General features: G+C 35.7%; 1 protein-coding gene and 1 non-coding gene across 11 annotated transcripts; both read left to right on the top strand.

Moving 5' to 3' along the window:
• The first annotated feature begins 1,975 nt into the window (after positions 1 to 1,975).
• Positions 1,976 to 2,082, top strand: LOC125586598. The gene has a single exon (XR_007323135.1). It is a non-coding gene; the product is annotated as a small nucleolar RNA R71 (small nucleolar RNA).
• A 3,326-nt stretch (positions 2,083 to 5,408) lies between these two features.
• On the top strand, positions 5,409 to 9,331 carry LOC106423852. 10 transcript variants are annotated; one of them, XR_007322154.1, is made up of 9 exons: positions 5,529 to 5,981; positions 6,083 to 6,119; positions 6,269 to 6,309; positions 6,386 to 6,546; positions 6,640 to 6,670; positions 6,767 to 6,958; positions 7,062 to 7,117; positions 7,221 to 9,002; positions 9,094 to 9,331. XR_007322154.1 is itself a non-coding variant. In XM_048753894.1 (5 exons), the coding sequence occupies exons 1-4, from the start codon at positions 5,604 to 5,606 to the stop codon at positions 6,419 to 6,421; spliced, it is 477 nt and encodes a 158-aa protein (XP_048609851.1). In that variant the 5' UTR covers positions 5,595 to 5,603; the 3' UTR covers positions 6,422 to 6,670; positions 6,767 to 7,460. The 10 variants fall into 10 exon arrangements, 1 of the variants encoding a protein (XP_048609851.1); XR_007322150.1 differs by having other exon boundaries at positions 5,532 to 5,981; positions 6,083 to 6,159; positions 7,062 to 9,002; XR_007322148.1 differs by having other exon boundaries at positions 5,541 to 5,981; positions 7,062 to 9,002.
• Positions 9,332 to 14,329: the final 4,998 nt, after the last annotated feature.

Here is a 14,329-nt window from a genome sequence, read left to right as displayed (position 1 = left end):
ACTGAGGCAGCATGTTGAACTTCTTGTGGAAGCTCTATGAAGTTGTCTTTTCCACTTTTCTCCTTGTGGCAGTCTAGCATCCTCACATACCTTGCACTCTCCTCATCTTCTATCAACTGAGTCTCTCTATCAACTGTTAGGGCATGTTGATAGAGAGACTCAATTGATAGTTAGTCCTCAATAACTAATTCCTCCAAATACTCTTCAGCCAAAGCTTCCATCTCCTCAATGTAGAATGCTTAGCTTTGGGTAGTGGGCTTCTTCATCACCTCCTTGATGTCAAAATGCAGGATGTTCCCTTTGCCAAGATGAAGATCAATCTTCCCTTCCTTAATTAACATTCACAACAGCTCCGGCCGTAGCCAAGAAAGGTCTCTCCAATATCAAAAGATCTGTTGGTTCTTCAGCCATCTCCAACACCACAAAATCTGTAAGAATCTCACAATTTCCAACCATAACAGGAAGATCTTCTAGGATACCAATGAGAATCTTCACTGAGTGATCAGCTAGCACAAGAGAGAGTCTACACTTTTTGTATTGTGTAAACTCAAGCCTTTTAGCAATGGAGAGAGGCATACGGCTCACACTTGCTCCCAAATCACATAGACACTTCTCAAAAGCCAATTGCCCAATGGCACAAGGTAGTGTGAAGCTTCCTGGATCTTCAAGCTTCTTGGAGATGGTAAAACGCTGTATAATGGCGATGCATTCATGGGTGAGGACTACCATCCCTTCCATCTCTTTCTTCTTCTTGGTTACAGCATCCTTGAGGAACTTGCTGTACTGAGGCACTAGCATGAAGGCATCAATAATGGGCATAGTAATCTGAACTTCACTCATTTGCTTCTCAAACAAGGCCTTGTATTGCTCCAAAATTTGTCTCTTAAATCTACCAGGGAAGGGGAGTTTTGCTTCATATGGAGGAGGAATGAATGGAGCTCCTTTTGATGAAGTAGCAGCTTCATTCTTATTCACAACCTTCTTCTCTTCTCCAACTTTTCCTTTCCCTTTAGCTTCAACTATCTTCTCCAAGATCTCTTCTTTGGTTTTCTCATCCACAATAACTATATCATCATCCACATTGATGACCACCTCCCCATCTTGGTTCTCATTATCCCTAATGAGAGCTCTAGGAGGCAACTGTTTACCACTCCTAAGGGTGATGGAATTCATTGTCTCCTTGGGGTTTTTCTCAGAGGTTCCGGGAAGTGATCCCATAGGGCGTTTTGAGTTACTACCCATTGAGGCAAACTGGTTCTCCAAAGCCTTAAAGTTAGAAGCAAGGTTGGAGAACTTGTTATTGAGATCATTGTAGCTTCCATCGACTTTGGTGTGAAGGTTTTTCAACTCATATCCAATGTGCTTCTCACTTCTAGTTTGGGATTCCAAAATTTGCTTCAACATTGCATCAGTGCTACTCTCTTGTGTAGCAGAAGTAGAAGATCCTGCTTGGGCTTGTGTAGACTGATTTCCTTTGGAGGGGAAACCTTGAGAGTAATTTTGTCTATCTTGGTAACCACCTTGTTGGTTGTTGTTGTAGAAAGGCTTTTGTTGGTAGTTGTTGTACTAAAAGTTGGGCTTCTTCTTGTACCATGTCCCATTAGCATTCACAAAGCACAACTTTTCTTGACCTTATAGACCATCAACTTCATTAAGCACAACAGTCCCTTCTTGTTTCTTCTCACCAACAAAGTTCACCTTCTCTTGTTTAGCTCTATCCAAGAGAAGCATATCCATCTTTTCTTGAAGAGCCTTTAACTCTCTCTCGGTGTTTGTATCATCACCTCCACTGCATCTGTTGCTTCTATCATGCTCATCACTGTAGACTGAATCACTCTTAGCAATGTTCTCTACAAGCTCCAAAGCATCTGCTTCACTTCTTCCCAAGAAGAAACCATTGCTAGCAGTATCAAGTTGGCTTCTAAACTTGGGCAAAGCACCTCTGTAGAAAGTACTAAGCAAACTCTCCATATTGAAGCCATGATGAGGACATTGAGAGACATAGCTGTTGAACCTTTCCCATGCTTCTCCAAAGCCTTCAAGATTCCTTTGATGAAATCCAGAGATCTCATTCCTTAGCTTAGCAGTTCTTGAAGTAGAGAAGAACTTGGTGAGGAAGGCTTTGTTGCATTCATCCCATGTGGTGATTGAATCTCTTGAAAAGCTCTTCTCCCATGTGTGAGCTTTGTCTCCCAAAGAGAATGGAAACAACCTTAGCTTGAATGCATCTTCAGAGACACTATTGATCTTTATAGTTCCACACAGCTTATCAAAGTTATCCAAGTGGTCTAGTGGATCCTCCAAGGCAAGATCATGGTACTTGTTGCTCTGGATCATGTTTATCAAGCTTGACTTGATCTCAAAGTTGTTGTTTTCCACAGCTGGTGCTCTATGCCCATGGATATTGGGCTCATCATGTGTGCCAATAGCTCTAGAATAAATTCAGCAGGCCCAATTTGTATATGTATTAATTTTATTGTTTATGTATACAATTTGATTTTCTTTACCATGAACATTAAGAGTTGGTAAAAAATGGAAAATAGAACATAATATTGTGGTCCCATAACTTTATAACTCCAAAAATAATAAAAATATTCTCAAACAGGCAATACTTGGTGCAAACTCAAGATCTTAATTACGAATATATTATAGTTCCTATTTCTGGTACCTTATTTAATGGTTTGCGTAATCTCCAAGTCAAATCCGAGCTTCAGCTTATAAGTTGGAGTATAATTTATTTCTGATTTATGCACCTTATATGATTTTTTGGCTTAAACTCAAAGACTAATGAGAGAGTTAATAATAAGGGGACCGATAAAGTATAATTTGAAAATTAGAAGTCATAAAACAATGAATCGAAAATAACTTGGCTTAAAAATTAAATATGTAAATTCATTTTAATATATACTATAATATGTATCTAACGTAAACCAATAAAATCAAGCTTACGGAATTCATATATGAGGTGTATCCCAGACTCGTAAAAATAGTGAAACGATATTTAAATGGTCAAACCGTTAGTACCAAAAAATGAATTTAAATTTATTACTATTTGCTTAGATATTGTCAAATTTAGTATGTCATAGTTGTTAAGTTAAATCATCATAAACATAAGTATTGTCAAATTTAGTATGTCATAGTTGTTAAGTTAAATCATCATAAACAAATACAACAAAACTGAACAAAGTAATAAAACAGAGGCTTTCTATTAATTTAAGAATAACAAAGAAGAAAACGAAAGCCTCTATAAACCGCCCTGCAATCCCTAATTTCCTTACGTGTGTGCATGAGCTTTTTAGTAAAACAGACCAAACGTACGTGCATGAGCTTTTTAGTAATTGAAACAGAGCAAACTCATAAAAATGTACGTGCATGAAACAGACCAAACTCATCATCCTAAACTACTCATCAAGTCATGAAGCCGTTATGAACATTAGTAAACGTCCGACGCGAAAATGTTTTGAGATTATAAAAAACACACAAGTATCACACTGTCCGCAGGAAAATATTTTGACTCATGTATAAATCCACCGAAGTCGTTCCCCTCGAGGTTTATAGATAATAACATTGATGCAAAAGGACAAAATTTTGAGCTGTTATCGTTTGGGAGTGGTAGGAGAATTTGTCCTGGATTAAATGAGGATGATTTCTGTGGAGTTTTGTCTGGCGAGTCTGTTGTATCATTTTCACTGGGAGTTAGTTATCTGAACGCATGGTGGTTGAAGATGTCGCAATGGAGGAAGCTCATGGGCTTACTGTGAGCAAGAAAAGTGAGCTTCTACTTGTTCATGTGAAGTACATCACTTAAAAAGTAAATTCTTCATCGATTGTACTTCATATAGAACAAAATCTATCTTTATCTAAAAATATTTTACCGTGTGGTAATTCTGAAGCTTGGAAGAGTCTCAATGCTGATGTATTCTTCCTTTGTAACAACAAGACATGTTGTGAAAAGTATTTATAAACGTAAGCAGTAAACCATTTTGACTCTTTGTTACTCGTCGTTTATTCTTCTCGTCCACGGCGGATCGTTCCGGATCACAATATCATAACCATGAAGGTGACCACCACACCGGCTGCACATTTAGCTTTCGCCAACTTGGCTTACTGCTCACCCTCTGATCTCTCTCAGTTCGCCGTTCCCGGCTCCGACCTCTTCCTCACTAACGTCGCTGACGTCCACACTGAAAATTTTGTATCCCATTAGTATTAGTAAATTTAAATTAGGAAACATTGTCTTTAAAACACACAAAAAAAAATTGAGAAGCTCTATAAAATCGCCACGTCAGCGGTTATCTTTGTCAAGCCGCCACGTGTCAAAGTCAATGTGAATGCATTTAAGACAAATGTTCTGCTAGTTGACAGTTGAGTAGTAAACCCTAAAGACCCAGTGCCACATGTCGCCGTTGAGTGGTTCTACTCATGATCAGTAGAGTACAAGAGAGCTGCAAACCGGTTGTAAATTGGGATTGCTTTATCCTTACTATGGAGCGATTGTTTCCCAGATGCTTTTTTTCAGTCCAGCTCTCTTTCTCTTTACAAGAGCTGATAGGTCTTCCCAAGATAATAACTGAACAGAGTACAGTTTTGGTGGGATTTTTCAGCAGCAGGCAATGTCAAGAATACATTGTGACCGCTAAAACTCAAATTATCAAGTTTATTCCGGCAGCCGATACAATATTTTCATAAAACACAGGGAGTTGGAGACCGATCGAGAGGGAGAGGGTAATCAGAAACGTCCCAGAAGACGCATATATCAACACCGGGAGGCATGGAGAAACTCTTGGTATGGGCATCTTGAGGTGGGAGATTAATAAAATACCTCTGGCTATGATTTTCATCTTCTTGGTGGTCAAATAGGTCAAATAGGTGTGGACAAAAAGCCATATTGGGATTTTCTCAGGCCCATGCACCACCACATCCTCAAGATCAGAGGAGGATACAGTGATTCCAAAAATACTTTGTGGTGCTTCAGGCAGTGCAAATAAAACAGGGAAGCCTCTGCTTGTCAAAGAAGCAAGCAACCTACAGATCATCCCCGAGTCTTGTGACAATTTTGTTATGATCACCAATGGGGATGGGGATGGGGATGAACCTTGATACTTATCGTGTAAAGCCTTTAAAACAACATCCACTAACATCGAATAAACTATTTGATTTTCTTCTTTCATTCTTTCAAAATCGTGGCATCGAAAAATTAGGGCTGGCGAAACAAAGTAGGGCCAGGCGATGTGATGAAAAATCTTTCTTTTTTTTTCTAATTCTTTCAAAAATAAAATTGGCGTCGGAACCTCGATTCCTTCTGACCAAAATCTCGAAATGGAAACCACAGTTTTCAATCATAGTGTTCTCTATACACTACGAGAAATATGGGTATTAATAGCAGTCCACGGTAGCACAAATTCACTGATTGCTATCAAAAATTTCAAAATTGGAGCACAACTCTATCGTAGCATTAAATTTACATTATAAAAGATTTTGATTAAGCGGAAAACCAAAAATGACTACCGTAGCTTGGAATTTTATTTTGGAGGCGAAAACACTTTGCCAAATTTCACTTTGGCACCAAAATATTTTGTTTTAATAAAAAATAATAACTGTTTATGGCCCAAGTCATTTCCTTCCTTGGAAGAAAAAAAGAAAACTTCTTGATTATCTTTTTCTTCTTCTTCGTTGTTTACTTCAATCTAATCTCTTCATCCTCCATATTCTTCAGTTTGTGTTTATTCTTCTTCTTATTCATTCCAATCCAAGGGAACCCTGATCTGTCTTTCCCAAAGTCCTCCATTTTGCACTCTGTAAATCAATCATCGTCGTCTCCACCAAACCCTAAACCTCGATCTCTCCTTGAACGACGATTATGTCTCATAATCATCTCCGCAAGACCTCGCAACCCCCTCAATTTCACTCCTTCCTGCGTCGCCTCTGATTCGATAAAGGAGAGACGGATGCAGCAGAGACAGCCATACATTGCTGAACATGTTATATTTCTTCTTAAAAGTCTTCTCCCTCTTGCAGAATGAATCTTTACCGTTTTGCTTACGAATTGGTCCTTATGATGATGATTATGTGTGTGTTTCAGCTAGAGGAAATCTTGGAAGGAAACAGATATGTTAAAGGTGGAAACCGTTACTGGAAGAACATTGTAGATTTACCTCTGTTTGTTTCTCTCCGCTCTTCTATATTTCATTCGTGTGCTTGCCGAATTTGGCGTAAACCTCTCTACTTTTAGTTTTGATGACTAAGTCTGAGACTCTTGTGATTGTAGGAACTAGTGTTCAGACTAACGAAGAGGTCGCAATTAAGCTCGTGAGTGATTCAATAGATAAAGACTCCAACTTTTCTTTTTTGTTCAAAGTTGATTTTTTAACTGTTGTTGTTGCAGGAAAGTGTGAAGACTGCGCAACACCAGGATATATAGTGTTGTTCAGAAAGAGTTTGGTTTGTGCTGATTGAGAAGCACTGATAGATGAAGTCACAGAGAAGATTGAGAAAGATCTGGTTCTTCTTGGAGCTACAACTGTTGAGGATAAACTCTAAAATGGGGTAAGCTGCTATTACACAACCTAAGTTACAGATTGGTGACTGGTGAGCTTCCTTGAGTTGCTCAAGCAGGAATAAATATTTGAGTTTTGACAGGAGACAAGGTGGAGACTGCTGTCAATATTGGGTATTGATATATGGGAACCTCCTACTTATATTTCCTCCAGAGACTTCTATTCTTACTCACTCTCTGACCCCACCTGTGTGCGTTAATCTTTAACAGCTTCTCTTGAAAGAGTCAGATGCGAAGCATCAGAATGTTGGACAAGAATAGATGTTATGTGAAGTGTCCACTCTGTGAGAGGTTTCTGTGTGTGGGACTGTGGTGTTCCTTGGCATGATTCTGTGAGCTCTGAAGAGTTTCAGATTCTTCCGGTTGATGAAAGATATCCAGATCATTGCATCACTTGGCTAGGTATAAGAGATGGATACAGTGTTTGGTTTTGTGGTTTCTTATATCAATGTTGATATCTCTCTTTGTGTTCTTTGCCATGAGCTTTGCTACTGTTGTGGAGCAGAGTACAGAGAAGGACAACATAGTTGCACTTGTGACACATTCAACTCAATGCCAAGGGTAATGGACGCTTACTCAGAGCAAGAAAGATCTCAGCTAGCTCTGATCCAACGGTTCTTAGTGGGTGATTGGATTTTGAAACATGAAACCTTTTTTGTTTCAGGAAGAGTTGTTGATGGCAGAGAGATGACTGTTCAGTTTCATGAAACCTTTCTATGTATATGAGTATTTCTGTCTTAGATTTGCAAACACACTTATGTTCCAAGTCTTTGGTTTTTTTCAGTTTTATCTGAGATGACTCTTGAGATTGAAGTTGTTTGAACTGTGTATAGGCAGGAGCAAGAGATGTATATTTTTCAGTTTCATCTGAGATGATAATTGGATTTTTGTTAGTTTATATAAACCATATATGCCCGTTATTAATATAACAATGCAAAACTGATTTTATATAATTAATTAGATATAAAATCATCATTTATTGTAAAATAATTGTATTTTTAATTTATATGATTGAGTGTAAAATTAAAAGATAAAAATTGATTAATTAGAGTTTTGTTTAAAATATTTATATATATATATACTAATTTAGGGGTTCATATGTTTAGTGTGATACTATTATATCAAGTTTGGCGTAGTCAAACTTAAACCCCTAAACTTTGCTCTAAACCCTAAACCCCAAAACTTAACCTTAAACTATAGACATATATCATAACCCAAATTAGTCATATACAGTAAACTCTAACTAAAAATCTTAAAATTTTAAATGTATACCATACCACAGATCATATAAATCATACTTATATCATAAACTCACATCTTTAATCTCTAATTTTAAATATAAAAATAAATATAAGTAGTTGTTAAAAAAATAAATTATATAACCAGTGGTTACAAAAGTTAAATTTTAAAATCTTAACCTCATACTTATATAGCTAAACTCTGAATCCATACTACAAATTTCAAACCATATATAATAAACATAACCTTTAAACTTTAAATTTTAATATTTTAGTTCACATTTAATCATATACTTCATTCTAAATCTTAACCCTAAACCATAAACCAAATACCTCATATTAACATATATCATAATACATTAAATCTTAATTTTTAAATAAATTATATTCATACAAGAAAAACATACTACTCCAAACTAACAACATTTCACATTATACATTTACAAAATAAAATTAAACCACCAAATAATAAACCAAAAAATACAATCTAATATTTTCAGTCAAACCCTAAACCATATATATATATATATATATATATATATATATATATATCATACCCCAACCAAATACCTCAACATATAATATTAATTAATAAATTTTTAAAACTAAACTATAAAATATTGATTATAAAATCTTTGTTTTATTCAAACATCAATTTTAAAAAGTTATAAACCAAAAGTCATCAAAATGTTGAAAAATAGAACAACAAAAGATAAAAACAAAGAGGAAAAATTCTATTGGATAACTAATAAATAAAAAGGAAAATTACAGGTCAATCCGCTCTCATCACGCGGATCACTCTCTGAGCCGTAGGATACAAATAGATCAATGGATGAGATTTTCTTATTTTCTTTTTCCCTTTTCTTTTTTTCTCTATCTCTCTCTCTCTCTCGCGCTCTTATCTTCACAGATCTTTTTTTTAGATCTCTCCACCTTCGACAAATCTCTTTTATTTTACAGATCTCTTTTTCTTAATCATCTCATACACACACAGCACTGTCTTACTCTCCTAACCTCACTCACACACGATTCATCTCACAGACATCTCTCTGTTTCACTCTCCTAATCTCTCTGTCTCACGCACGACACATCCCCAACCATCTTCTTCAAAAAGCGACGGTGGAGGCGCCAAAGCAATGGTGGAAGCTGCAGCAGACTCGTCTCTGGTCAAGCACTGCGTTGGCTTCACCTCCTCACCACCACCACAGGTCAACTCACTTCACCTTCCTCTTATCTGCTCTCTTGTTCATCTTCTTATATATTTATGATTGATTTTGTTTTGTTTACATATTTATTAAGGAGCAAGGGAAGGAGAAGCAGTGGTGTGACATAGCGGCGTTTCCGGATCAAGCGTGGTGCGGCGGTGAGGTGGTGGTCGTGCGGTGGAGATGCGAGCATCATGGTCGGCGGAGACTGAAGAAGAATGTAGTTTGGTGGCCGTATTAGGTTTAGTTAGGGTTAATTAGTTAACCAATTTGTAATTCTAAACCAATTTGTAATTGTACCATTTTGTAATTGTAAACCATGTAAACCAAAATTCAATTTATGAAAATACCAATTTATTGTTACAAAAAAAACAATTTATTATTTTTCATTAACTAAACCGATTTAATTATAAATTAATCTATAGTGTGTTTTTATAAAAAGAAATTAAATGTATATTCTGGATAATTTTTTATAAATAAATATATATATTCAATGGCACCGAAAATGTGTTATTAAAAATAATGTTGCAACATGACCAAAATGCCATAGAAATCTACGTAATAGCAAGAAAAATGTGTTATAAAATATGTTATTATAGGAAGAAATTAACGTTACAACATCTCTATTATTTATAGCACACGGAAAACGCTACGATAGATGGGGGTCTATTATAGCTGCGGCTGTCACGGCGTTCTTCGAAACGCTACGAAAACGATATGATAGCGTTTTTCGGGTGCTACTAATGCCGATTTTTCTTGTAGTGATATAATCTCTTTTACAGCACAGAGAGCTTTCTATTTGTGAAACAAGAAAGCATATGGAAAAGGAAAAGAGAGTGAAAAGGAAAGGTATAATAGGCTTAAAAAACAAAATGAAGATTTCCATTTTTTAATATACTTTCTTGTGCTTTTCTTCCTTTTGTAAGTGTCGTAATTAACTTGTTTTATGAATATCTTTATAAAAATCAGCTTTAAACATGTAAACAAACACATGTATTATAGAGAGAAATTTAGTATATAAGCAACATTTATAAACAAATGTTGGTTTAGATGTTCATTGCTTGTGCCGTAAGTAAGTAGCCTAATAGTTAGTGATACTAAATTATACAAACTTCGATAAGGAAATTTAAATTGATAAATTGAGCAAAAATGAAAGTGTAGCGTGTAGTGATGAGGATATTAATATAAAATCTTATGCTCATGTACTTTAGTGTTTAAGTCATACAAACTTTGATGAAATCTTTAAAAATTACTCAGGAATCGTCTTAGAAGATATCCCAAGACAGTGATGAAATCTTCTCAAAACAGAGAGATGAAAAGGGTAGGAAGAGCTTACAAAGGAATTGAGAACGATGGACTGTAAGAACCTCTATTACATTATTCAAGCTCATTTGGATATGCTAAGCACTGGAGACGTTTTCATTGTCATGTTTTTGTAAGAGAACCTCTGTTACAATGTGATGAGAGAGCTATTTATTTATCTGTTAAAGGGGTTGTAAGTTGGGCTTTAGTTCCATTGCTGATATAATACGTTTAGACCATAATCCAATATTTGTTTCATCAACAACGTATCCGCACACAAAAACATAATTTTTCCCTCAAAGATGTTGTGCCGCTGCCCTTTGCTTCTACCTCATCTATAATGGCCTAAAACAATCTCTTATTCTTACGGAACTAAGAATGGGGATTTTTCTATGAAACTGCAGTACAGAGGAGGCTTTGAGTGGAAATTATACAGTAACAACAGGAGTTTTGATAATATACAATTTTACAGGGGTCCTGCTAAATATATGGGAAATATAGGGGTCATTTGTAGAACCCGAAACTACAGAAACTACTGTAGCTAGAATAAAAGAAAAAAAATATTACATTCAAAGACAGTTTCAAGTTTTAATATTACACTATGAGGCAGTTTGTGCTACTACGGTAGTTTTCCTTAACCAAACTTATTTCTTAGTCATAAACTAACTGTCGTTCAAAAAAAAATCATAAACTAACTAAATAGCTTATAAACATAACATATGATTTCTACGGGATTTAATCACATCTTTTCTTAGCCAAAAAAAAAAGAAAGTGGGTCCCATGTATCTTCTTCTTCATTTTCTTCTCTCGAGTTCTTCATTTTTTTTGTAAAATGAATGTTGTTTTTTCATAACTTGCTTTTAAGAAAATATGTTTATAATCAATATCTTTATTATTCAATCTATCTTTTGAGATATGTCAAGCTATATCTCTGATGATGGTATAATCATGATGTACACAATGACGTCAACATTGTGATCGATTCAAGCTTCAATCATGGCGTTTACGTCTTCTCGCGTCGCCGTACTCTGTTATTGCTTCAAAACCGCAGGGGAGGCTCAACCAAACTCGATCTCCAAGCTGTCGCGTTCATTTTCGTCTTCGGCATGTGTTTTGCAACTCGTCTCTGACGTCGCCGCCGTCGAAACGTCCTCTCTTCTCATTCACCGCAAAGTAAAACAGTGGTGGTTCGAGCTCGGGATCACATTCGACTTTGTCTATGCCGCAGCTCATCCATCAAACCCTCAATTACAGCACCTCTGTCTAAGTCGCCTCACCGTCTCGCCTTTGCAGTCTCGCCGTCGATTTATGCTTATCTTCAGAAGTGATCCACCACCGAATAGCGATTCACCACCGCGGGTCGCGAAAGCTCGATGAGCAACAATGGCCACTTTTGGCTTTATTTCACATCTGGTCCCTCGACTTTTGAGTATATTCATTTTTGCCCTCCAAAGTTTTTGATTTGCAAATATGTCCCTTTCAAATTGACTCCTGACTGTTTAATTGTACAGACCAGACCTTCCCTGATTACACGAATGAGTCCTTAAACTTTTGGAAGTTTTCCATTCGGCTTTTAACTTTGCAAATTGCAAATATAACCTCTTAATTTAGTGTTGTACACATGTAAACTAATTTTCTTGTGTTGTACACATGTACACTACCAAATTTGTTGTACACATGTGCGCCACCAACCTTTAATGTACATATGTACACTAACAAATGTACACAACTTTACAACATGTTGGACATCTTACATGTATCTCAAACATATGTGTACATGTAAATAACTGATAAAATATAATATATATATATATTGTACATGTTAGCCCTTGTCTATAGTCAAAAACATAAGTGTACATGTAAATTTCTTTGAAAATAAATATTTTAAACATGCAAACACCTTTAGATGTGTTTAAACAAGAAAAATAACCTTCCAAGACCTAGATTTTAATGCATAACCATGTGTGCCTATGAAATATTTTCCGCAAATCTCGTCTCATCGATTTGTTTCAATATGTGAGCATGCTTTCATGTAGAAAGATTGTTGTTTTGTGTACAATGTGATTTTGTACACCGCATTTCGTGTAGACGTATACATAAAAGGTGATTGGAATATATAGATGGATTGATTGTTTCTTACTCAAAATGCCAAAATAAACAACAAAATAAATCAATCAAACTAAAGTAACATATATGACAATTGATGTACACATAATTACATGTTTTATTATAATTACTAATCTTAATGATTTTTAGCACTTGATTTTAGTTCATTTAATTCATTCTTAGCACTTGATTTTAGTTCATTTAATTCATTTAAAATTACAAATTGCAAATCTATTCGAAAAATTCACCAGTTGTACATGTGAATCTGATGTACATGTGTATTGTTGTACATATGGATTGGTAAAAATATTTGTGTACATAGTTTTTTGTTGTACATGTGTATTGTCGTACAATTCGGTGTACATATGTTTTTGATACTTCATATTTGTTTTTTTCATTTAAGTCATTTAGGTGTGTCTTTAGTTTAATTGTATTTTCATATATGTATTCGTACTACAAGAGGTTAAAATGTAATTTCCGAAGTTTGAGACAAAATTAAGGATCAATTTTCACATTTAAAAAGTATTGGGATTACAAAATAAATAACAATAAGTTTAGGGACCAAATATGCAAAAATGTCGAAATTAGTCATTATTGCTCTCAAGCTTATCGTGCCAGTTTCAGAGCGCATAAGAGAGGCATGAAAGTCACGGCGACAATAAATCACGACGAGAAATGATGAGTTGAGACACAACACTCGAAGGAAGTGTTGCGGCGGCGGAGAAGGAAGTGTTGCGACGGCGGAAAAAAAAACCCCGACCCAATGACCCACAACATAACACTACAATGTAAGCGCGACGGCAACCAGTTGCTCCGGATACGGTGGAAAATTGCGACGATGTGAAGAAGAGGCTTTGATAATTTCTAAAAAAATTTAATTAGTTTTTAGGTTTCAAATATCTAGTCTCGAGAAAATAAAGATGATTAATTTAAAAAAAAAGGACCATTTTGTTAGATGAATACTTTTAGTTAAAAAAAACTACTTCAGTAGTCGTAGCTGCCCTACAGTGTTATTAAAAACTCAAAGAAAGAAATCATAGCTAGAAATCTGATAATAGACAAATTTACAAACGAAATAATAAATGAATATATTAGTTAGTCATAGGCGGCTCATAGCTAAAGGAGTACATGTACAATAAACAAATTATATAAGAAACTATAAACTCATAACTGTCATTCTGTCAATTAGAACTCTTTTTTTTTTTTTTTTGAACGACAATTAGAACTCTAAGATTTGATTATACAGAGATTATCAGAAGAAAGAAGATGCATCGAGGGGATGAATGATATACGTCAGCACCAACGCCACCACCATTAGCAAATACGCTATTCCTTGATCGATCGATGTTCCTGTTCATTAATAAGATAATTTCAATTTTAATTTCACCAAATCTAGTGTTCATGATCATACACAATCAAATCGATTCTGAAGAAATGTGAAAACAATAATTGAGGAAAACGTGTTTCCAAGAAAATAATATAAGAGTAATTTCGACATTCAAATCTAGGCGTGAAATTACCGTCGCTTGTGGGAGATGGAGCAGGAGCTAGGGATTGAGCGCCGGCAGACACGACGGCGAAAACGATCAAGGCGATTACGGCAGTGTAATTGCTCAACGACATTTCGCCGGTAGATAGAGCAGCGTTATAAAAATTCCCGGCGAGAGAGATCAGATGACGATCGAGAAACCTTGTGAAGAATGACGTAAAGGCCAACGCGCTTTTATAGGAAAATACTGGTTGACGGTTACCGGCTGTTGCCAGTAACACTCGAGGATTCTTTCAAGTAAATCTACGGACACCTGTCTTTTCTTTACTTGTTGATTATTCTCCCTTGACTGACAACCCCTTCCTCGATGGTTCTTTGATTATTTTGTCCGTCAACTTTGGAATTCTGCTTTTTTCTAGATGAAATAAGTATG

The sequence above is a fragment of the Brassica napus genome, chromosome C4, assembly GCF_020379485.1.
Source record: "Brassica napus cultivar Da-Ae chromosome C4, Da-Ae, whole genome shotgun sequence".
NCBI lineage: Eukaryota > Viridiplantae > Streptophyta > Magnoliopsida > Brassicales > Brassicaceae > Brassica > Brassica napus.
Note: the sequence above shows the minus strand (reverse complement) of the source record. Positions and strands in the feature narration are given on the sequence as shown.